This window comes from Tiliqua scincoides, chromosome 4 (genome assembly GCF_035046505.1).
Source record: "Tiliqua scincoides isolate rTilSci1 chromosome 4, rTilSci1.hap2, whole genome shotgun sequence".
In the NCBI taxonomy this organism is placed as follows: Eukaryota; Metazoa; Chordata; class Lepidosauria; order Squamata; family Scincidae; genus Tiliqua; species Tiliqua scincoides.
The window spans coordinates 67367163-67391135 of record NC_089824.1 but is presented as its reverse complement, the minus strand read 5'-3'; the positions used below and the strand labels follow the sequence as shown (position 1 = coordinate 67391135).

Here is a 23973-nt window from a genome sequence, read left to right as displayed (position 1 = left end):
AGCAATCAGGCAAGCAGGTGGACAAGCTTGCAAACTCCACCCCTCAGCCAGCCAGCCAGCCAGCCAGACCCCCAGCTGGGCTTGATGGGCCCTTCCAATGCTGCCTCTGGCGAGCCCAGCACTGATGTAAGTACCTGCCAGGGGAAGGGAGGAGGAAAGCAATCAGGCAAGCAGGTGGACAAGCTTGCAAACTCCACCCCTCAGCCAGCCAGCCAGCCAGCCAGCCAGACCCCCAGCTGGGCTTGATGGGCCCTTCCAATGCTCATCTCTTCCAATCTCTTCCAATCTCTTTGACAGAATCTGATAAATCCACACTTTCTTATATAGGGTGTATTAATTCTTCCAGTTAACTGGGATATATTTTCTCCTTCTTGTTCCAACAAATTTTGTGATTTGTGCACTCCTGTTACTCTGTCCATCTTATCTTTCTTGATCTCCGTCAGCGCCACTTCTTCGTCCTGTTGTTCACCCTGTTGATTTTCCTCCTTGTCCGCTTTTTCACTCCCTTATTTATCTTCTACTTGTTTCTTCACATCTTCCAATTGTTCCTTACAGGCATCTATCTGTTGGGAAAGAGTCTCCAGACTGGCTTGAATCTGCGAGGACCAATTCAGCTGTTGTCGCTCCATAACAAGCAATCTTTCTGTATTAATCAAGATTTTTTGTATCCACATTTCTGGAATAGAGTCCGTTTTGCAATTTTTCTCTAGTCCGCTAGATGTCCACAACATATTATTCTCCTCACTTCCACCACGGCATTACTACTCTGCCATCCACATTCCTTACATACTTCTTGCAGATAACAGTCCAGTGCGGTTAATGGAGAGAAAAACAAATAGAAAGAAAACAGTCTCATACTGTCTCTGGTGGAGAGAAAACAAAGCTCTTTCAAATCTAATGAGAATTATATTTATATCCAATTATGTCTAAGAATAATTCTGGATTTTAGTTCATACCCAAGTTATAGTTGTAATTATAATCTACCACCAATTTATTCCACGACAAAGAAAAAGAGCACTTTCAATCTCCTTAAAAAGTCTCTCGTTAACGCCTCCAATATATCCAGGGCTTTTAGCCAAATCAGTCAATCAAAGCCAAGGACAATATTAACACTTGCTTATCTTAAATTTCTAGCTTAAACTTTACACACTTTTTTTCTCTCCATATGGCATCTCAGCACGGAGCCAGCAGCTTGATTGCAGATCACTGCACCTCCCCCAATACTGTCACAAACGGTTAGATTCCTCTGAGAAGAAAGCCCCGCCCCCACCGGTCGGGCTTTCAGTTTCTCAGATACCTGCATCGATATAGATCTAACAAAGATCTTCAGGTCCTCTTCAGACATGCAGTATTTGGGGGAAAACAAACTCCCAGGAGCTCCTGGGGACATGTCTGTTCCTCCACTGTTGGTTCCTCCTCCTCCACCCTGAGGCTTTCTTGAAGGAGTGAGAGAATCTAAATTGGAAGAATGAATAAATAATGTGGTGCATTCATCCTTTAGCAGTCAAATTCAGTGTATCAGCGCTAATAGAGAACTGTGTAAAACTGGGTACTGGGTGCCGATTAAATGAGTGTGTAGTGCAGCTTCATTATCAGTGAAGGTTTTGCCACTGGTTTCAGTTGAAGAAGGGATTATATCTCTTGTATTTAAATTTAAAAAGTGTTGAATATCAGGCCCACTTGATTTTTTTTTTAATGCTTTCATTTCTAGAGCAGTGTTTCTCAAACTGTGGGTTGGGACCCACTAGGTGGGTTGTGAGCCAATTTCAGGTGGGTCCCCTTTTATTTCAATATTTTATTTTTAGTATATTAGACTTGATGCTACCTGTATGTGACTGCATTTGGGGAAATGTTACAGACCTGTACTTTTAACAAGCTACTGTGTATATTCTTTTAATGATAGTCAGTGGGACTTACTCCTGGGTAAGCGTGGGTAGGATTGCAGCCTAGGATTGTTAAAAAAAATTTCCTGCTTGATGATATCACTTCTGGTCATGACCTCATTTCCAGTGGGTCCTGAAAGATTCTCATTCTAAAAAGTGGGTTCCTGTGCTAAATGTGCGAGAACCACTGCTCTAGAGAATTGTCAAGATAAAGGCTTTCCCCTTATATTTTAAAGTTCTTTCAAGTACTGGAGTATCATTATGCTTTGTGTGTGTGTTCTCTCCCAACCCTCCCAGTGTGATCTGGTTCAAAATATACTCCAGGTGTTTTCCTCCTAAAAGAAAGCAATGGGGGACTGAATCTGTCCAGGAATCGGCTGTCTCTTTGAGTCTTCCTGGCTTAGGATATTGGAAGAAAGAGTACATTACAAGAAAAATAGGTGCTGGCAAAGCTAAAACAATTCAGCTTTTGAAGCCCATAAATGCCAATACTGGCCTTCCACTTAAAACCAAAGAAGCTATCAAGTAAGTTATATTTTATGAAATGTGTTGCCTGCAGGAAACTATTTACTATATTAACTATATAGTATTTACCTCTCTTATTTGTGAGTAAATTGAAGACAGTTCTAAAGAACCATTAGAATGTGTGCTAGCATGATTAATTTTTAGTTATGAGATGGAAACAAGAATGAATTCAAATGTAACAATAGCTGTGAATATTTTGTCAGGTTTACGTTTTGCATGTAGAGACAATGTCTTGGGGAAATTACTTTTGTTTTTCTCCATTTCAGGAAAAAAAGGGAAAATGTACTTTTCTCATGTGTAATTTTAGCACGTGTATAACTACATCTAGAAATGGTCATGTGGCAGTCTAAAATTTTTATTTTATCTTTTCCTTTTTTAATAACAGGAGCTCTGGTTTAAGATGGGTGATAATACTGAAGGATAGAAATGGAAAGGAGCTTGTAACAGATCAGTCAGACATGTCTTTTAATGAGATGTCTGTTACAGTATGTTGGTATAGTACGCAGTGGCCTTGTTTAGACACCTTGTCAAGTTTGCAATTATGTGGAGTGACACCAGTACTTCTAGGTGAGGGTAAAGTTTGCCTTAAGAATGGGTAAGTTAATTTAAAGTTCTTTTTTCTGGCATCTGGTGTGAAAGTCATTGAAGTTCACTAATGAATTATTTATTGACACAGTTTATTCAGAATTCTTGTTTTCCCGTGACTACTTATGGAAGAGCACTTAACAGTAGCATTCCAGTTTATAGATTACATACTTGCCAGTGACAGTTTAATAATTGTACTGCAGTGCCATGCCAGGCTGCATGGGAATTGTCTTATCTCCTTTCTGTTATATAGGGTATTTGCCTTGATGCATTGTAGAAGAAAGGCAAAGAGGTTTGCATATAGCCACTGTTTCCCTTGATGCCATTGAGGACTTCAAGGAAAGTGGAATTTGTGATTGTGCTCAGTGTGTATCTTACAGTCATGCACACATTGCAGGGGAAAATAAGGAGCATTTCATGCTGCTTCTCTTATAGAATTACAGTGCAATCCTATACATGTTCACTCAGGAATAAGTCTCAGTGTTTCATGGGACTTAACTCTCAGCTAAGTGTGTATAAGATCGCAACCTTAGACTTGAAAGGGAAAAAGAATGGTTAGCATCCAGAAGTGAAGGAAGGTTATCACCTCTTCAGGACAGTAGAAAGATTGTTCCAAGAACAAATTATAAATACAAGTAGCTGCTTTTAGTGTGCCATGCAGTCAAGTTGTTGAATATCCATTTTAGCTATACCTGCTTATGTTTCTTGATGTTGCTTTAAAGACCTTGGCACCGTTCCTTAATTTCTGAATATGAGTTGACTAATGTGACTGAACATGCAAAGAAGATTGGTTCTGACAAGCTTGTTGAACTTTATCGTTTTGATCAAGGACTCTTGATAGGAATGTGGAAGGTAAGATCATTCTCTCCTAGCAGGATTTTTATGGCTTCTTGAAAATCATGCTGTTTATTTCTCTGAACATAAATTTGTATGCTACTTTTTGTAAAAAGTAAATTCCAGGTGATTTACAACCTTAAAAATAGTTACAAAGCAAAGCCTAAACAATTTAATTTATGTATCTGTTGACTCTAATGGTGTTTATTTAACCTTATATTTTGCTGAGGTTGATTTTCTGCCTTCTCAGCAGGATGGGGTTATGCAAATTCAAAATGTCTATAGCCCCATGATGGCATGGATAGTGTACACAAACTGACAGCCTTGGCCAGAGATTTTTCACATTGCTAAGTTAATACGGAGAATTGCCAACTGACATTAGACAACAGTGAATTCATTGTAGAGTGCCCTTTGAATGTGTGTGTTCCCTAAGTGGGTAATATTTTAACTAGCAAATATGTGTATGACTTGGTTACCCATATTGACTTCTGACTGCTCAGCTGATGTGAGGGAACATGTGGGAAAAGATTATGCACATTGACTGAGCAATGTATGAAATATCAAGTTAGTGTTGTCACTTTATGCAAATTGCCCATGTTGTTCATACATATTCTCCTTCATTTTTTGTTTTAATAAATATAGAAAGGAAGGAGGAAGTGGAGGTACTGAAAAGAAACAAGCATGTCAGTGATCCTGTGCACACCTTCCACCAGTTTGTGACTTTAGCCTTGTGACTAAAATACCTTCCTTGTGCATTCTATCCATTTATAACAACTATCTCAGCCTCTTTATTTAATGTTTTTATTGATTGTTCTTAAACTTTTAAGCTGTCTCAAGCTTCCTTGCTGGGAATATAAATGTTTTAGAAAAATAAATACAGGCATCCCTAGTATCCACAGATCTCATATCCACGGTTTCAGTTATCAGCTATTTAAAAAAATCTCCCCCGTTGTGCAAAATACTTATCTTCCTGTAATTTCAGTCCCCCTGTCCCTGTGTCTTATTGGCTCTTTGCTTTCTACAAATGCCAACAGGAAGCACTCGCAGAAAGAGAGTTGGGGGGCTGAAAAAAAACAGTTGCTTTTCATAGAGCTTAGCATCATGTTCTTTTCAGCCCCCCAACCTGCTTCCTGTGCGTGCTTACTGCTAGTATTAGTTGACATCAGGGTCAGCAAGACACAAGAAAAAATGACAGGAGGACTGCAGTCACAGACAGGTAAGTTTCTGGTGTGATAGGGGGATTTTTGAACCTCTTTTTGTAGGGTTCACTGCAATCTGCAGTTTTTAGTATTCCCAACCTATCTCCCATGGATACGGGGTGGGGGGCACCTGTAATGGCTTCCTAACTCTTACTCCTTTCAGGTAAACAGATGTAACTTCTCTTGTTCTAATGCTTCTGTCCCTTTATCTCTGTGCCTTTCATTTTCCTCATCTTTGGTTTGAGTGGGTTAAAGAAAAATATTTCTGAAAATAAGAATGACTGCATTAGATATTTTGCTTCAGAGGCTGTGCATCAATTTCTCTACGGAGCAGCTGTTCTGTGTCCATATTTTTTTTTTTTAAATAAGCCATTATGAAGCGTGGATACCTGAAAATACCTTCTGCCTCTTGATCTTTGTCTGGCTGCAGAGAGATCACACCCCAGTTTGTCCTGACTCTTCCGGGACTCGATAGATGACACCCGAACAACTCACACCTGCTCTGTCTCTCATACTGGAGCAAGTGACATTCTAACAACCCAGTAGTATCCATTCCCCCCCCCCCCCACTGATGCACTAACGCCAAAATGGCAGCTGCTGCATCCTGTGGTGGTGGTGGGGGCAGTTACAGAGGTCTCCACTGGAAAAGTGAACATTTGTTTCCTTAACTGGAGGTAAACCTTCGTGGTGCAGTGTGACTACTCAGACCTGCAGTAGCTAAATAGCTGGTGCAGGCTCACATGGACCCTTGCTGTGGGATCGGGTCCAGGAAGTGGGATAGGATATTGACAGTGGCACTCCCATTCCTTCCAGGGCCCAATCCACCCTCCCCACCCTTCCCACTGATTCACCTGCTCCGTTGAGCAACAGGAGAAGTGCTGGACCTTATAGGAAGTCAAGGCCTTGCTAGTGGCACACTGTCAGAGCACCTTTTATGATTGATGCTGTGACAGCTTTATAGCAATCATTACCAGTGCAGGAGTTGCACTACCAGTGGGGAGCTTGCATAGGATTGGAGCCTAATTGACACAAAATGCAACACAGTTTCACAGTGCTGTCAGCTGAGATATCTCATATAGGTAGTACTTACTGTAGAAAAAAATAAGGAAGACAACTATTTTTTTTCCCAGGCAATTGATCATATGTTAGGAGGTTATATGGATTGATGTCATTCATGTTAATTGCTGCCTATGCTTCTCTATCCCTTTGTCATTGCACAGATGATAAAAACTTTCATTTGCACATTGTACCATCATGTTGATGCTTCCGCTAATGAAGTTTTTGGTACTGGGATTGTTTGAGGGAGCACTTGGAATATAATGGCAAGCATATACAGGTTGAGCCTACTTATCCACTTATTTTTGATTTGTGAATTTGGCTCAATGTGGGTCCTCCAGACCCCAGTTGAGCCACATTTGGCCCAACCTGAAGTCTTCGGAGGCCCTTCTGAGGTCTGTGGAGGCTGCGCACAGCCTCAGAATGGCCTCCAAAGGTCCTATAAGAGCACTTCTGGTTTGTGGCTGAAAATTGGAAGTGCCCTTTCTAAGACCTTCAGAAGTCCAAAAGTGTTGGAAGGCTACTTCAAGTTACTGTTTCTGATGCTTTCGGGGGTTCTTTCTGAGACCCGTGGAGACTGCGCGCAGCCTCCACGGGCCTCAGAACCAGTGGTGTAGCTAGTGAGCGGTGGGGGGCAGTCTGCCCCAGGTACCAAATTTGTGGGAGGTGACACCCCAAGTGACCAAAATAGTAAAATCACAGCGGTTAGGATCATGCTATATACCGTTGGATGCAGAATTTCTAACAGAATGTAATGAAAAAACCAAAGTGAAATATCCCTTCTATCAAAAGTTATGACCAAAAAACCGGAAAACAAAAAAGCATGGAGTCCTATGGAAAGTGAAACTGAGCCCTATCGCGCGTTTACTTATGAGTAGGCGAACTTGCCTTAGTCTGTCGGAAAAGGCAGGCTGAGAGGAATCCAACGACACCAGAATGGTCCCAATCCAATTAAAGCAGCTCCCCAAAAAACACCTGATAAGGAAGTCCCTCCCTCCAAGCCGATGATTGTATTAACCCTTTGGGAAGCGAAACAGCCATACGTCGCGATTACTCGCGAGTAAGGAAACATGTCTTGCTTCTTGGTCAGGTCAGACAAAGGGAAAAGCAAGGCCACCAGAATGGTCCCGATCTGATGAATGTGGAGCTCAACAAATGCTCCAGAAGGCAGCCCCCCCACTAAAAAGGATAAAAACAGAGGCTTCAGCTGATAAAGTGAAATTTTTTTCTTTTTGAGACTTGCAAAGCTAGGTGGATCCTGACAGCGAGATTGTTAAACAAAAGTTAAAATGAACTGGGCACTGCGTAGGGCTGAAATTCTCACTAATGTGTGTGTGTGTGTGTGTGCGGGGGGTGGGGGTGTCATTGGAGGCAACAGAGAAAATTCACTTGGTGGAACAGGGCTGGCTTTCCCTTTAATTGTTTGCTTTTCTTTAATGTATTTATTTATAATTATTTATTTTAATTTGCTTGATGCTGTCACTTCCAGCCATGACATCACTTTCAGTGCGTTCCTGTCAGATTGGCATTCTAGAAAGTGGATCCTGGTGCTAAAAGCTAGAGAACCATTGCCTTAACTCAAAAAGGACCAGTGAGACTTCGGGGGGGGGGTGACACCCTAGTGACCAAAATTGTGGAAATCGTGGCTTTTAGGAATAATACCATCATATTATATACCATTTGATGCAGAATTTCATCCATTGCTTGTGGGGAAATATTCACTGCATTTTTTTTCTGGCCATTATTATTATTATTCATTTCATGTCATGACTTTTACTATCTCTTAGTCTCACCTACCTCACAGGATTGTTGTGAGGACAAAATAAGGGGAGGAACCATTCACACCACCATGAGCTCTTTAGAAGAGTGGTATAAAAATGTGAAAAATTAATTAATTAAGTCATATAGGGGGGTGACAAAAATTTATGGACCCTCGGTGTCAAGTGACCTAGCTATGCCACTGCTCAGAACAGCTCTGAATGTGACCGGAGCAATGCTCTTGCTCAGTGTACCCCGAAATCACATGATTTGATATCGTGCGGAATTCGGTATCTATGTGGGGTCCAGGAACTGAACCCTCATAGATAACAAGGGTCCAGCTGTATCTGTTTTCCATTACACAAACTCTTGTACTGTGTACTCTGTATTTGGGTAAAACAAAGCCATTTACAGCAGAATCCCATACATGTTTCCTGAGAAGTAAGACCCATTATTTTCAGTGGGGCTTGCTCTCAGGAAGGTATACATAGAATTGCAGCCTTAACCTTCTTAGAGTTTCTTTCCCATGGTAGCATACTGCTGAATAGATGTATTAACTGAGATTACATATTGTCAAACCCTATTGCAGGTTGGCTGTTTCCATTTATTTCATATAAAGAGTAATTTTGTCACTTCTAATTTTAGTTTGTGGCAGCTAGTTCAACAGAAGATTGTTGCTTATAATCTTGCATAGGGGTCCCTTGTTGATATGACTTTCTAGTGCTGTACAAGTGCCAAAATGTTGGTTTGTTTGCTAAGACAGTATGTACAATAATAGGCATGTGAATTGTGGTCTGCTTGCTGCTTAACTCATAAAAGTAGTATATTAAAACACCAATGATGCCTTGTTATAATCCTGGAACAAGAAGAGTCCTTTCTGTGGACTTAACTATATTTTATTCCTCAAAGACTTGGAGAAAATTGAATACTTCATGCTGAAAAATATGTTCTCTGTAATTAACTTTTTAGGAAAGTGGAATTGCTTTTGTTATGGCAAGTCTTCATTACCATCAGCTCATTGAAAGAAGCACCCTTGGCTCTGCAACAACGTAAGTACTGATTTTCATTGTCTGTGGATGCTCAGAGTAACCTTGTCGGGCTTCAGTACTTAGAAGGGATGCAGAACTGAGAAGTATAGTTTTTTTTTTTTTTTTAAACCAGATTGGGACTTGTTAGGCAGCATTTGAAATAGTTGGTATGCAACACATGGGAGAGAGTTTTATGGTACAACACTTCCTGTTAGATTACTTGTTCAAAATCAGTCATTTATTTAAAATTTAAACCTGTCTGAAAGGGTGAAATATAACTGCAAGATTATAGTTTGGTTTTATACTTAGTTTTGCAGTGTCTAGAAGCATTTTTCCCCCTCGGATGGAGAATAAGCTGTCTATCTTAGTTTAGTATGCACTGGAGTTGAAGACAACAAGCGTGATCAAACAACTGTACTGAATTTCCTAGAAAAAACTGAGACAGCTAAGTAGAAGAACTGCATCCCTAATGTCTTTTGTGTTTTGAGGACAGTATCTCAAGAGATAAGGTTTTACAAATAAATCAGGATAACAGGAATGTACTGTAGATAACAAATATAATATATAACAATTATAACAAATATTGGACAAATATATTGAATACAACAAATAAAGATAACAGTCCAAGATTCAAACAACCAAAACATGTTATTTATACTTATGTTTTAACCATGGCAGTTGGCCATGATCATTTGTAAAGGCTTTACAGATCACTTGTAAAGGCTACAGTCCTATCCAATTACCCGGGAGTAAGCCCTAGTGACTATAATGCACTTTACTTCTGAGTAGGCGAGGCAATATTGAGTTGAGATGTTTGAGTTGCAGGCAGTTGGGTCTGATAATGGTGGATATTGTTGTCTCCTGAAATACTTAAGTAAAATTAAATTTGAAGTTGCTAGACATGCTTCGGTAAACCCGGTCTAGTATCTCTCCAGTTTTTCTTTTTCAGGAAGCATACTGCGGCTCCAGATATGGCTATCTTTGATGATATTGACCCAGAATATGGTATGCATGGCTATCAGCTGCACATCGACATGCACAGCAGAGGGAACACTTACATGTGTGGCACATTTCGCAACTTGTTTTGTAGAAAAGGTAATATTTGGATTGCTTATCTACTTGTAATGGGCTCTCTTTCTGTATTTTTAATATTGCATTTCCAGATGAATAATCATGAATTGTAGTTAATCTGAATCTCCCACTATATAAAAGTTAACAATTTCAGTATGATGATATTCTGCATTTCAGTATAGTACTGAACCCCCACAAAGGGGGCACTGCGTGGAGACACCTTGTTTTTTGTAAGCATATAACAACCATAACAAAAACATGTCTTCTCCTATGCCATGAAGGTTCCCTCTTGGACTGTGTGGTCTGATCTGATGGGACAAGAGTGCAGGTGCATATGGGAGGCCTTCCTGGAAAAGGGTGACCTGTGTGTGTATGGTGGGAGGGGGTTATTGAAGGCCTAGATATAAGGACTCCCAGCCTGAAGCCAGAATCTTGGGGAGGAAGCAGGAAGGGACTTGATAGAATCCCCCATATTTTACACAGTCTCTTGTATGCCTTTAAACAGGATTTGGTTTAGCTTAGGACGGGGTCTCTAAACTTTTAGGCCAGAGGGCCGCATCAAATATCTGGCAAGGTGCCAAGGGCCGGAAAAATAAATACATTTTAAATATAAAATTTAAATAAATACATTAGAAAGCCTAAGGCCATCAGGCAGCTCAGAAACATCACTTCTGGTTTTTCAGGAAAACCATGAAGTGATGTTTTAGAAGGCATTCTGAGGGGAGGTGCATGGCCTCCCCGCCCTCAGAACACCCTCCAGACACAACTGGAGCTCAGCTCTGATCACATTTGGTTGAGCGGGCCAGAGGCTTGCAGGGGACCAGAGGCTTGTCACGGATCGCATCTGGCCCCTGGGCTGGGGTTTGGAGACCCCTGGCTTAGGAGAAACAACAGTGTAAATCAGGAGGATGATGGGAGAGATCTAGCTCTCACCTTGAATGTCAATATTTTGTTTTGGTGACCTTTGTTCTCTCTGCTTGAGCCCCTTATCTGGAAAGCAAATGTGCTACATGGTCTTTAAACTGATCAAGGATTACAGCTAAGAAAATGTGTTTGGCTGCTAGCTTTGAAGATGATAAATACACATTTATCTCCTGGAGGCTGCAAGATTGAGGATTTAGATTAAAATAAACTCAAAAATTATTCTTGTCCAGAGAGGGAATTGCCACAGGATCTGTTTAGGAATTCCTTTTGATCTGTTGTTTAAAATGGTATAATGGTGTACTAAAACTATCAAACTTTGCATTCAGATGTTGCTCCAGAATTGCACAAAGCCTCTATGTTGGAGTGTTCACTGTAGTCCTCATGCTTGCTGTCTTGTCCTGTTTTCTTGTACTTCTTGAAATGGTGTTACCTGCTAAGATGTGCCTGACCTTGGTCTCACAGTTTAGTTAGCTGAAAGTGGTCTTGCACTCTGCAGAAAAGTTTGTGGGAAAATATTTGGCAGCTGAAGAGTTTGATGTGCTTAGCAAATTATATTCCTGAGTTTGGTGGTCTACTGAGTTGTTGTTTGTTTTCCTTAAATCTGCAAATTATATTTGAGATGAAATCCTAGGCAGTATGGTAGTTATTATGTCTAATAATAAAGTGCATAAGAGTGTGTTTGTATTCTTCCCTTTTGCGCACCAGTCCTAACGTAGAGTGCTGTGAAATATAGCTGATCTTAGGGTCTGTGGTGGTGTGAAAGTGGATCTTCCAGGTATAATTAGTTTAATTTTGTGTATTAAGTAAGGCAGAAGACCAGCCTGTGCTTACCCTTTTGTAATTTAAGCCATTTCTGCCCAACATTGCATATACGCAATGTGTACACCTGTGGGCTGGGCAATGTGTTCACCTGTGGGCTGGGCAGAAATGGGTTAAACAGGCACACTGAATACATCTCCCAACCACTGACAGTGCTGACTTTTATATTTTGAGCAGGAGCCTTTGTCTTTCAGAGGGCCAGTGCTAAGATACACCTAACAGACAGCTTTAAAAAAATGAATGGTTTGCGGGTCCGAAAGCCAGCCAAGTATCTATCTCAAAAAAGGGGGGGGGGGAGAGGAACCCTGTTTGATATCGGAGAGATTCCAAAGGCTGACTGCAGGAGATGATGTCCTTGGGGACAAATTTCTGTGGAGTGTAGATTTAATTCGTTTTTTATTTGATCTGTTTTGATCAAACCTTATTATATCTTGGGACTACACTAGTTTACATACGTTAATTCTTTGCCCTTCATATGTGGCTTTTTCTTCCTAAGAAATTTTTGCACTATGAAGTGAGATGTTCCTATTCTGCCTAGCAACTAGTTTTGCTTATATTCCGTTGGTTCTTGGCTATCTTTCCTCCCCCTTCCTTTACACTTACAAGACTGTCAACTTGAACAGGTAAGAACTGTTACACATTCAGCACTAGAAATCATTACCTCCAAACATCTGAAAAAGTTTTTTTTAAAAGTCCACTTCTTTCTTTTGTCGTGAAATCGGAAGTGGCCTTTTTTTTTTTTACCTTTTTCATGTGTTTGGAGGTTTGAGGAGCCCTTCAGAGGGCTCTGCAGGCTCACCGGACCCCCCTCCCCCCCGAAGGCTGGAGCTGGCTGTAGGTAAGTGCACAAAGCCTTTCTTTGTTCCACAAGGCTTGCAGCATAATCCTGGTGATAATGTTGTTCCCTTCCCCCCCTCCACAACAACTTACCCTGGGAGTTTGAGAACCACTGAACTCGAGTATACAGTTATTAATAATATCTTCTATTTCACACTTGTATTCTTTGTATGCTGTCCATGTAATATGCAGGGTTATTACAGTTACCTTTGCTGTGGTGTAATATTGCATTCATTGATGGCATAACTCTTATTCAGTATTGAGAAAGAGGAATGTTCCAAAGACTGCTGTCTCTATTCATTCTAATATGATGCAACTCTAAGGTCTTTCTTGATTGTTACAGATTATGTTAGAAATGGATACCTGAGGTTTACCGTGATAAGTTACAAAAATAATTCCCAACATCTACCTCTTGTTGGAACAGTTGGTTTCTCTTGGAGGACAGATGCCTTTGAAGGCAGTATTCAGGTAAACTGCAATAAAGCTGTTTTCTTGAAAGTCAGTTTGAACAATAGTATGTTAAACAGAATTATTGAATGAATTGACAAAAGTAAGAATAAAAGCTTTTATTGGTTCATTTTAAATGAGGATTTTAAATAGTTCTGATATTGACTGGCATCTTGAATTTGTCATGTAAGGGCCCAATCCTATCCAACTTTCCAGTGCTAGTGTAGCTGCTATGAAGCCCCTAGCCAAGGGAACATTGTTCCCTTACATTGTGGAAGCCTTCATAACTACTCTCCCACCACAAGAAAAAGCACACACTCCATTGGCATGACTACCTCAGGACTGGAAAGTTGGATAGGATTTGTCATCAAAGTTAGTCTTAGTCATCAAAGTTCTATGTCTTTTTAAGTTGATGGAACTTTGACTTATCCTACGAATTCAAGTTCTGAGCAGATTAACTTCCATAGTTTTCTTACTAGTTTTGTGACATTTATCTAAGAATAGATTTTATTTTATATGATCTATAGTTCTGCATTTCACATGCAAAGCTATTGAACAGATGATTAGTCCTGACAGCACTGATGACCAGCCTTTCTTGGAAGGTAAAGGGTGTTCTTGGTTTCTGAACCCAAAAGAGGTGATCAGTGCTGTCAGACATTCATCCAGGAGAGTGGAGCATATAGGGCAGGAAAGTATTGCAAATTATAGAACATACAAGAATGTGGAACTTGCAACAAAGGGGAGAGGTTTTGGGACCATTGCATAGCAACAGAATATATCTTTTGCATGCAACGGTCCCAGGTTCAGCCCTTGGCAACTTGAAATACGATAGAGTAAAAAGTCCTGTCTCAAACCCTGGATAGCTCACTAGCCACTAGCTATTAAGCTAACTGAACCAGTGGTTTGATTCAGTTTAAGGCAGTGCCCTCCAAGTGGAATATATGACCAGTGGTGAAAGAGGCTTGGTTGGCAGACTGTGTGGTGATGTAGAACAGTTTTGGTTATAGAAATCATGGGGCAAGCAATGCTGTTGAACTGGAGGATTACATGGTTGGGAATGGTACTTGGGCCTAGGAGTGGAGTGGTGGTAAAAGAAAGAATTTGAAGATTCAGGGTATGCCTTAGTGGGATACTAGCATTCAGTAGTAAGGGATGCTTTTTAGAAATTGCCCACTCAGTGGCGTAGCTAAGGGGGTGCAGGGAGTAACAGTTGCACTGGGCATCAAGCTTTAGGGGGGCAATAAGCTGAGCTTGACACTAGTGACCAAAATTGTGAAAATCTTGGTATGTATTAATAATACTATCATGTTATATATCATTGGAAAGGTAATTTAATGCTGAATGCAATGAAGCAAACTGCATTGGAATATCTGTATTCTATCAAAAGTTATGGCCAATTAACTAGAAAATGAAAACACAACTGCCTTATGGAACAAAAAGTGGATTTGCTTAACTCAAAACTGACCCATGAGACTGATTTTTGTGAGAGCCAAGACATGTTATCATGATACAGCATGAAACCAAGAAGGTGATAATATGAGTCGGCTCACATTTCCATGTATCATATATAGTTACCCCTGCTAACTGGATAAAAAGGCACTTTTTCAAGTGGTGCCCCTCTTATATTTAGCAAGGGGAGAATAACCATCCCTCTTCACCCCAGCACAATGTCTCAAACCAATCAGGGGCACACTTTTTATTTATTTACTTAATTAAATTTGATTTTGTCTGGCGGGGGGAGGGGCTACAAATCTTCTTTGACACCAGGTAGCTGATAGATGCCTTAGTTATGCCACTGACTTGGGGGAGGCAGCAGAGCAAGTAGGTGGCAGGCTGCTGGGGGGAGGAGGGAGATTTCCCCCCAATTTTCACTTTTAAAAAACTCAGGCATGATGTCACTTCCGGTGGTGACATCACTTCAGGGGCAACAATTTGAGCTTGGCACTGGGCTACACGATCATTAGCTACGCCACTGTGCCCACTGGTTCCTTCAGCAATATCAATTTTTTTGTTTGTTTTGGTGGAAATTTTAATGTGGCCTCTGAAAATATACTGAGTGGGAATCTTGGCCCTTTGATCCATTTGGTTATGAAACCTGTAAATATATGTGGAAGGAACATGTAAATATCTTCTGATATTTGGTAATAGCTACAGTTGGACCCTGGTATTTGCAAGGGTTCTGTTCTGGAACTCCCATGGATACTGAGGTTCACATTTAAAGTGCTTTAAAAACAAACAAGGTACCAAAATTGGACCTCCTACCTTTTTGTGAACAAACAATGCTGCTTTCCAGCCTGTATAGCTGTTTTTAACACTGAACCCACTTCTGGGTTGTGCAGAGGTTCCTTTCTTCTCTTGGGCTTCCCCCAGAATGCATTGCGATGGCATAGGCTTCCTCATGAGGAAGATGCTTGAACCATTCACTAATGAGGTTTATGCCATATCTCTGAAACTAGACTTGATAGGGCAAAACTGGTGCCTTTTTTGAATTGGCACCCCAAATATACTCAGGAACAATGATAATAATAATAATAATACAGGTATTTATATACCACCTTTCTTGGTCAGATTTCTCCTCAGACTTTAATTCAAGGCGGTTTACATAGGCAGGCTATACTAAATCCCAATAGGGATTTTTACAATTGAAGAAGGTTCTGTCTTTCAAGAACCACAACATTTCAGATGGATCTTTTATGATCTGGTACCACATTTTTACCTCCATTTTCCTCCCACACAGGCTGACAGCGGCCAAAGAGCAGGTGGAATAACTTGGCATAACTCGGCTAGGCTTGTCAGCTGCTTCACGGTCTCGCCGTTCACGGTGCCAGTTGCCTCAAACTGGCAACATTTGGATGTTACCTTCAGGCAAACGGAGGCTCTACCCTCTAGACCAGACCTCCTGCCCAACTTTTAACCCAATAACTGCCCAATAACTCCAACTTTTAAAACAACAAATTGTGTGTTGGCCTGTGTAATTAATGAAGGTATATGGTAACCTCACCATACTCTTCAGATTTTGGGAAATCTACTGTTTCTTATGACGCAATCCTATCTAGCCTCTTTGCTGAAGGAGCACAGCATGACACAATCCTGACACAATTATGACACAATCCTGTCTAGCCTCTTTGCAACAGAGACTGTTGCAAACATGCTGTAAAACATGTTGGAACAACAAGTCTGTTTAAAATGCCAGTGAGAAGGCCAGGTCTTTGCTGGTGCCAGTGCATGGAGCAACATTTGCCAGAGCAGGTAAGCTCCACTCTGAGCACCACAGTAGAAGGGGGAGAACTGTGACGGGGATGGGTGGATTGGGCCAGGGAGTGGAATCAGCAGCGCTGATGTGCGCTGTATCCTGTCCCACTTCTTGGGCCCGATCCACCAACATGGATTAGCTTGGACTTGCACCAGTGATATCGCTGGTGCAGGTCTGAGTTTTGACCCATTGTGGAGTCTGGGGCTTATCCCAGGGCAAAGGAACAAATATTCCCTTACCCTGAGATTTTCTGCCTGCTAAATTCCCCCACAGGATGCAGCTTCGCCAGTGCCATTGCATTGGCACAGGGAAGTTTAGATACAATTGGACTGTTAGTGTTTGTAGTGTTGGGGCATTTTCCACAGCTGATATTGTTTGCTGTTATTTGTTCTATATAGCTACTAAAGACAGCTTAAGTTTGGTGAGAATGAGGACTTTTCAGCACATGCCTTGCATGAGTCATCATTATTGTTAATATGTGAGAAGCGGAGTATGGATATTGATATATTTTCCCCTCTTTTGTTCTAGAATTGTTTAATTATGGATGTGACTCTTCTGGATGATTCACAAAAGCCATTTTGGTGCTTTAGTGCCCCAGTCAGCATAGTGTTCTGTTCTAGATCACAGGATCTCTGTCAGTATTTGGGACCCAGCTATTATTTGAAACATATGGATTCAACTGGAAAAGTATACATGGAGCTGGTATGGATGGAAGAAGCAAAAGAATACTTTATAGTCAATCTGGTCCTTTATTTGAGCACTCGAAAAGTGAATAACTGGTTTGGCACAAACTATTAACTTACTGAGAAGTGTTGTTTTTCTTGATGGTAATTCTTTTGGTATACTTGTTAGTTAAAAAAGAAAGCCCTATAATTCAGATTTTGCAAAAACATTTTGTATTGGTTATCTGTGAACTAAAAACAGTTATTTTGAGGGTAATTTTCTGTTTTGGTACTGTAATGTAAAATAAATGTTTTCAAAGAACTGCATTTATTACTGCAAATATTTGGCCTTATCACTATACATTGTCCTACATTGTGGTGGTGAACATTTTTGAGAGCGTGTGCCCAAATTGGTGCTGATCACCTGACAAAGAGAGTCTGGTCCAACAAGAAGCTGACAGAACATACCAAGATCCAGGTCTACAGAGCTTGCGTCCTGAGTACACTTCTGTACTGCAGCGGGTCATGGACTCTCCGCTCACAACAGGAGAGAAAACTGAACGCTTTCCACATGCGCTGCCTCCGGCGCATTCTCGGCATCACCTGGCAGGACAAAGTTCCAAACAACACAGTCCTGGAACGTGCTGGAATCCCTAGCATGTATGCACTGCTGAAACAGAGACGCCTGTGTTGGCTCGGTCATATCGTGAGAATGGATGATGGCCGGATCCCAAAGGATCTCCTCTATGGAGAACTCATGCAAGGAAAGCGCCCTACAGGTAGACCACAGCTGCGATACAAGGACATCTGCAAGAGGGATCTGAAGGCCTTAGGGATGGACCTCAACAAGTGGGAAACCCTGGCCTTTGAACGGCCCGCTTGGAGGCAGGCTGTGCAGCATGGCCTTTCCCAGTTTGAAGAGACACTTTGCCAACAGTCTGAGGCAAAGAGGCAAAGAAGGAAGGCCCATAGCCAGGGAGACAGACCAGGGACAGACTGCACTTGCTCCCGGTGTGGAAGGGATTGTCACTCCCGGATTTGCCTTTTCAGCCACACTAGACGCTGTGCCAGAACCACCTTTCAGAGCGCGATACCATAGTCTTTCGAGACTGAAGGTTGCCAATACAATACATCTGACAAAAATTATCTTGCAATGCCCATGGGAATTTTGAGCAGCAGATCATTTTATATTTTTATCTTACAAATTGTTTTATGAAGAAAGCAAAATGCTTGAAAACATTCTTAAAGAAGTCTATTTAGGCACCAGTTTACTGCTTCTTTTGACAGTAATGATATGTATTTATTTATTGTAGGTAGGGCTTAAAAAATCAAGGGGTCACTGCATGCTGCGTGCCAACAAAATTTTTTGCATGCCCCTTCGGCATGTGTGTCAGGTTTGCCACTCCTATCCTGCACTATAGTAAACTTATTTGTATCAGCTGAATAGAACTGTGTCCAACCAACAGGTGTTCATGGAAGGTACTTTTAATCAGAAAATGCTTTATAGTCTTAACTGATTTGTTATTCAAAACAGTTTTGTTAGGAAGATCACTCTTCTCACTGTATGGAAGTAAAAATTAGGCTGACAATATTTCTTTTATATATAAATTGCCTTTCTGCCAGTGCAATAGGCAGTTCATAGTGTTAAAATAATGACTTGCAGTTGGAAAAGTGCTTGGGAAGAAAGAGAAAATAAACAGCATTTAAACACCATGGTCAAATAGCAACTGGACCTAGCTGAGCTGATGAGGAGGGACTTACTGTCTCCATCTGAGGCAATCTTGTAGTTTGGTTGTTAATGGAGCAGAATGGCCAGATTGGGGAGAAGTTAAAGGGCACCTTGTCTCAGCTAGACTGATAAGGGAGGGCGGAATGGGACTCACTTGTACAGAAGCCTAGTTTAAAAATGATACTAGATGGGTAAGAAAAACTCTGCTGCAAATCAGTATGGCATGCATGTGTGCTGCAGATTTGTGGCATTGAAATGACTCATCACTAAATAAATCGGGTAAGGTGATACAGTTTAAACAAGATGCTGGTCATGTGGAATGGTACAAGAGTACTAGTATGTTTTTCTCACATGCCCAGTGTTGCACTTAAACTGAGTGTGACTTCCCCACTGGACAGTCACAGCTGAGATGAATATTGGTTTGCCAGGAGGGTCACTAGCATAAATGCAGTGTTTAGGGATTTTTTTTTCCCTTTCTGCTTCAAATCCATGTACTTTCAGAGCCAGTTCTGTTATGAAATTACACTTTGGTCTTGAAAAAGGTATCCGTACCCAAAGCATGGTTATCCTTTGATGGATTTATCTTGCTTATCATCTACCAAGATTTGGTTTATATATGCCCCAATCCTGTGGTCAGCCAAACTCACGTTCTGCTGCTGTAAGTGCAGTGGTGGTGCCATAAATGGTGTGCTGCTGTTGGGAGCTTTGGACTGCCAATGCAAAGAGTCAGGAGCTCTGGATGCCTGCCACTGACAGGCATGGTCCTCACTGAACTAGGTAAGGTGGAGGTTCAGGGCAGGGAGTTGAGAAGGCGGCAGGCTGGAAGGAGTGGATCTCAGCTGCAAAAGCGCACACTGGATTCTATCCTGATTTTCCAACCTACCCAGCCCCTCCTTTTAAACTTAATGGCAGCAAAATAGCTGGCATGAAACTGAAAAGGCCCATAGGTGATCATGCGACCTACTGGGAGGCAAGTAAGTTTTTACTTTCCTGTGACTGGCCATCTGATTCCCCCTCCCCACCATAGCATGCAGTGTGCTGCATCACCTATATATGCTGTGGAGTGGCAGGGGATAGGATTGAGGTGTCAACATTCTGTGTAGATGAAGGTATAAATATAGGCTCGAGTGTATTATAAATCTGTAGCTGCAGTGATTTGAACTACATTAGCCAATAGAATACCCTTAATTTGGATGTGTGTTTCTAACTAGTCAAAGTCAGCAGCAGAATCTTAAATTGTATGTAGAAGAAGCTTACTACTGTATTTTTTATTAACATAATTTACCTGGAATAGGGAAATAAAACAGTAGTTGCTTTGTTTTTATTACTTGTATAATAAGAACTCATTTAGCACAATGAGCTTCATTTGCCAGGAAAAGGGATCACTGAATCTTGAAATGACATAATAGACTACACTTTTCCTCATTTCTAAAATAATTTCAATTTTCCTCCAGTAGGAAAGAGGCAAAAATTATTTTTCCCTTTTCTCATTGCTTCACTGAGGTCATTTAATGAATAAAGGACTTGAGGAATAAATAATTTTTGCTTTCCATTTTGTGTTGGAATATCCTGCAATGACAATGAGTGACTACAGGTTTGCAGTTCACACTGCACAAGAATTAATGCTAAATTGTTTCAAAGAGTAGAAATTTGCCATGCAATACTTGGAGTGTGAGAAGGTTGTTCTGCTGCCAAATGTAACTAATGTGTTTATTGTTTGAACTATTACAATTTGTGGAGTGGGAGTGAGAGTTCATTGTGGAAATACTTCTTACTCTTTTGAATCTGCTATGACTATTGATAGTTCCAGTTAATTACATACCTCCAGACAGATCTGTGAGAATTTGGGATGCATGAATGAGGCATATGCCCTTCTGCTGTTTCTCATGTGTCTGCTCACTGGGACTAAGGTAGGTCACTCTGTGAGACCCGTAGTTGACGCACAGAGGAAACTTTGGTGTGGTTGCTACCAAATTTAATAAGCCCTGTAAGTTCCTAGGCTGAGTGGTTTTGCAGTACCAGCTGTTTTATGTGCTTTCTCATCCTAGGAGAGCAGTGCGTGGAGATTTATGATCTCTGCTAGATTTCTGAAAGAGGCCATAAGGAAGACAGTGGTGGGAGACTTGCTACCTTCTCCATGTGACCTCTCCCCAATGCTGTGATCCTGTTGAGGTTCATGGGACTGATAAATTCTAGGACATAAGAAGCTGCCTTATACTGACCATCTAGTTCAGAATCATTTATAGCCCATGTGCTGGATCCAGCCTTCTACCCAAAGTAGAGTAGCTCTGGTGCTAGTCCAGCGCCAGCCACTGCTGGGCTAGCACCGGCAGAGTACCTTATGGCAAGTTTGCGACAGTGCATGCTGGTGGTGAGCTGGTGCACACAGTTTAGGATTGGGCCCTAAATGTATGCCAAAAAGAAAAAACTGAGAAGATGAAGCAAACTTCCCTTCCAATTCCAGAAGCCCAGACAGGTGACTCAGCCATTCCCCATTTAGTGTGTGGCAAACTGGGCAGGAGGTTTTGCCTCTAAAGCCAAGCTGTGCGCATCCTCTTATTAGAATTTGGCAACCCAGAAATTCAGGAGTGACATGATGCAATCAGCAAACATCCAGTGCTGCTGGACAGAGCAATGCTGTCGGTCGTGCAGCTGATAGCTAATGAAAGGGCTGGGTAGCTGGTACCAGCCACAAAGAAACATTGGAACTGAGGAAAGCAGATGGTGGGAAAAAGGAGGATGGGAAATGTCCAGGAAGGAAATGGAGGACAGAGAGTGGTAGGTGAGCAGAAAGAGGAAAAGGAAATTCCCCTGAAAGAGTAGAAGGGATTGTCTTTCAATGGGTTTTGACTGAAGACCTGCACAATGAGCTCACTAGAAGCAGACAGGTACAGCCTGATAGCAGGAACAGCTGGTCAGCAACCTTGAGGGCACCTCCAGTAGGGGATGAGGATATTTGAATTCAAGAAGGCATGGAAATGAGGCTGTGGCTTTTTTTCCTGTCCGCAGAATACCTAACTGAACAGCCAGACCCACCTCCTGTATCTTGGTGCATTTTTCCTCTTCATTTTATCAGCAGGAGGGAAATGGACAGACCCCACAGAATGTCTTGGATCTGGTTTGATCTTTTTTTCCCCAAGATTGGAACTGAATATTTCATAAGATGACAAGGTTTTTAGGCACTAGTGGACAGAGCTTGCACAAGCAAGCATAACCCATTAAGGGAAAATGCTCTTTTTGTACTTCTGCTGAATTGCAAAACACACGCACAGTCATCTGGGACTTTCGCCCAGATCTTGTCGGAGGTCCCAGAATTCAGCTCTTACAGGTTTGAAGCAATAATAAAGGAGAATGCTTTTTGCTCACGGGAAGAGTGCCTTTGCTTCACTTCTGAGTAACTTCGCCTAGCTCCTTTTCTCAGTGAAAGGCACAAAGCAGCAACAAGATATTCACAGCCCACATGAGAATATCTTGTATCTGACATGTTTTTTGGAATCAGGAGGTAAGAAAGGACTTCTTGCATCATGGGCTTCTGTACTGTCCATCAGTTTTGTGCTTTAAACTCATTCTCCCCTTCCTCAAACATCCTGTCTTTCAACCTCTCCGCTTTCTTTCCCCATCGTAGTTTAAGAATGGGGGTTAAAGATTTTTCCTCTTAGTCTCGTTTTTTTTAATCAAATGGATCTATGTATTTCGTTTTTGGTCATATTGTCTCTGTGGGTTGTGCGAGTCCCAACAGTTTATTTCCCCATGATTGCTGACTTAGCTCCAGTTTGTGATATATAGTTACAGTCTATGCCCTCTGGGCAGATTTAGTGTAACTTTCAGTGTTCTCTACAACACCTGCTACACTGACACTGCTTAGTAGTTATGGCAGAAACAGTTGGCAGTCGAATCCTAGGATTGCCATTAGCCAGATGTGCCTTATATTCAAAGGTTTTTTATAATTGCAAGTGAAACAATAAAAGAAGCATAAAAGTTCTTGCAGTCCTAAATGCTGCTAGTGGCCTTTGCCTAGCGTGTCTGTATAGCAGCTGTGCACAGGTAGTGTTGAGGGAAAAGTCCAATCCATTTATAAGTAGGAAAGTCACTTTGAGGTATTGTTATGACAAACTGAAAGGTCATTTGGACTGTAGTTCCCAGAGCGCTCATGTACCTGATGCCTGACCTCCAAACAAATGGTAATCCATTTTTTGGAGGCCAGATTGATGGAGTATGATTCCCTGACGTTCAAAGCATCAACTCTGACTTTGCAGCATGTCTCCTTCTACTGTATTTCAATGTGGCATTTTCTTCTTCTTAAGTCTAACTATATATGCCATCTTGGAGGTCCTGTGACTGGGTTAACTCTTTGGCCTTTTCTTTCAGGTGTCTCTGCCTTAGCCTACCCTCTCAACAGAACTGTATGTTTCTAGAACTAGAATCAACAGATACAAACTGAAAGAGAAGAGATTCCGATTGGACATCAGGAAAAAATTTCTGAGGGTAAGGGCAGTTCGGCAGTGGAACAGATTGCCAAGGGACATGGTGGACTCTCCCTCAGTGGAGATCTTCAAGCAGAAGCTCAACAAGCAACTGTTGGAGATGCTCTAGGACAGTGGTTCTCACACATTTAGCACTGGGACCCACTTTTTAGAATGAGAATCTGTCAGGACCCACTGGAAGTGATGTCATGACCAGAAAAAGCAGGAAATGTTTAACAATCCTAGGCTGCAATCCTACCCACACTTACCCAGGAGTAAGTCCCATTGACTATCATTGTTCAAAGCATCTTCATAGTAGCTTGTTAAACATACAGATCTGAGACATTTCTCCAAATGCAGTCACACAGGTAGCATTGTCTAATATATTAAATATAAAATATTGAAATGAATGGGGACCCACCAGAAATTGGCTCATGGCCCACCTAGTGCATCCCAACCCACAGTTTGAGAAACACTGCACTACACAGCTTTAGTAGGTTGTATGCAGTTCTTGCAGGGTTCTGTGGGGTCCTGCAAGTACCATCAGACACCACCTCAAGTACCACCAGTGGTACTTGTACCATTGAACCCCACAGAACCCTACCCTCTGGCACTGAGATGAGCAATACTTTGTGACAAGCAGTAGTAGGAGGCGCAGCTTGGTATGCACTCCAGTCCATATGAAAAGTGCACTTTTCATATGCTCAAAAAAGCCCACAAAAAAGCCCTTTTCATATGCTCAAAAAAGTAGTAGGAGGCTCAGCTTGGTATGCACTCCAGTCCATATGAAAAGTGCACTTTTCATATGCTCAAAAAAGCCCTCCAGTTCATCGTGAGTCTCTTACTGGTGTCTGTTGCATTGCCTCTGTCTTCTCAATATGGAAGTAATGGCAATGACAT

General features: G+C 41.5%; 1 protein-coding gene across 1 annotated transcript in view; it reads left to right on the top strand.

The window, feature by feature from the left end:
• FBXO15 (F-box protein 15) overlaps window positions 1-17208 on the top strand; it is a 28694-nt gene extending 11486 nt beyond the window's left edge. Inside the window, exons 4-10 of the mRNA XM_066625062.1 lie at window positions 2181-2408; window positions 2794-3003; window positions 3716-3845; window positions 8810-8889; window positions 9818-9963; window positions 12863-12987; window positions 16748-17208. Of these exons, the coding sequence (XP_066481159.1) occupies window positions 2181-2408; window positions 2794-3003; window positions 3716-3845; window positions 8810-8889; window positions 9818-9963; window positions 12863-12987; window positions 16748-17017 (1189 nt within the window). The 3' untranslated portion in view covers window positions 17018-17208. The remainder of the gene's footprint in view (window positions 1-2180; window positions 2409-2793; window positions 3004-3715; window positions 3846-8809; window positions 8890-9817; window positions 9964-12862; window positions 12988-16747) is intronic.
• The last annotated feature ends 6765 nt before the right edge of the window (window positions 17209-23973 follow it).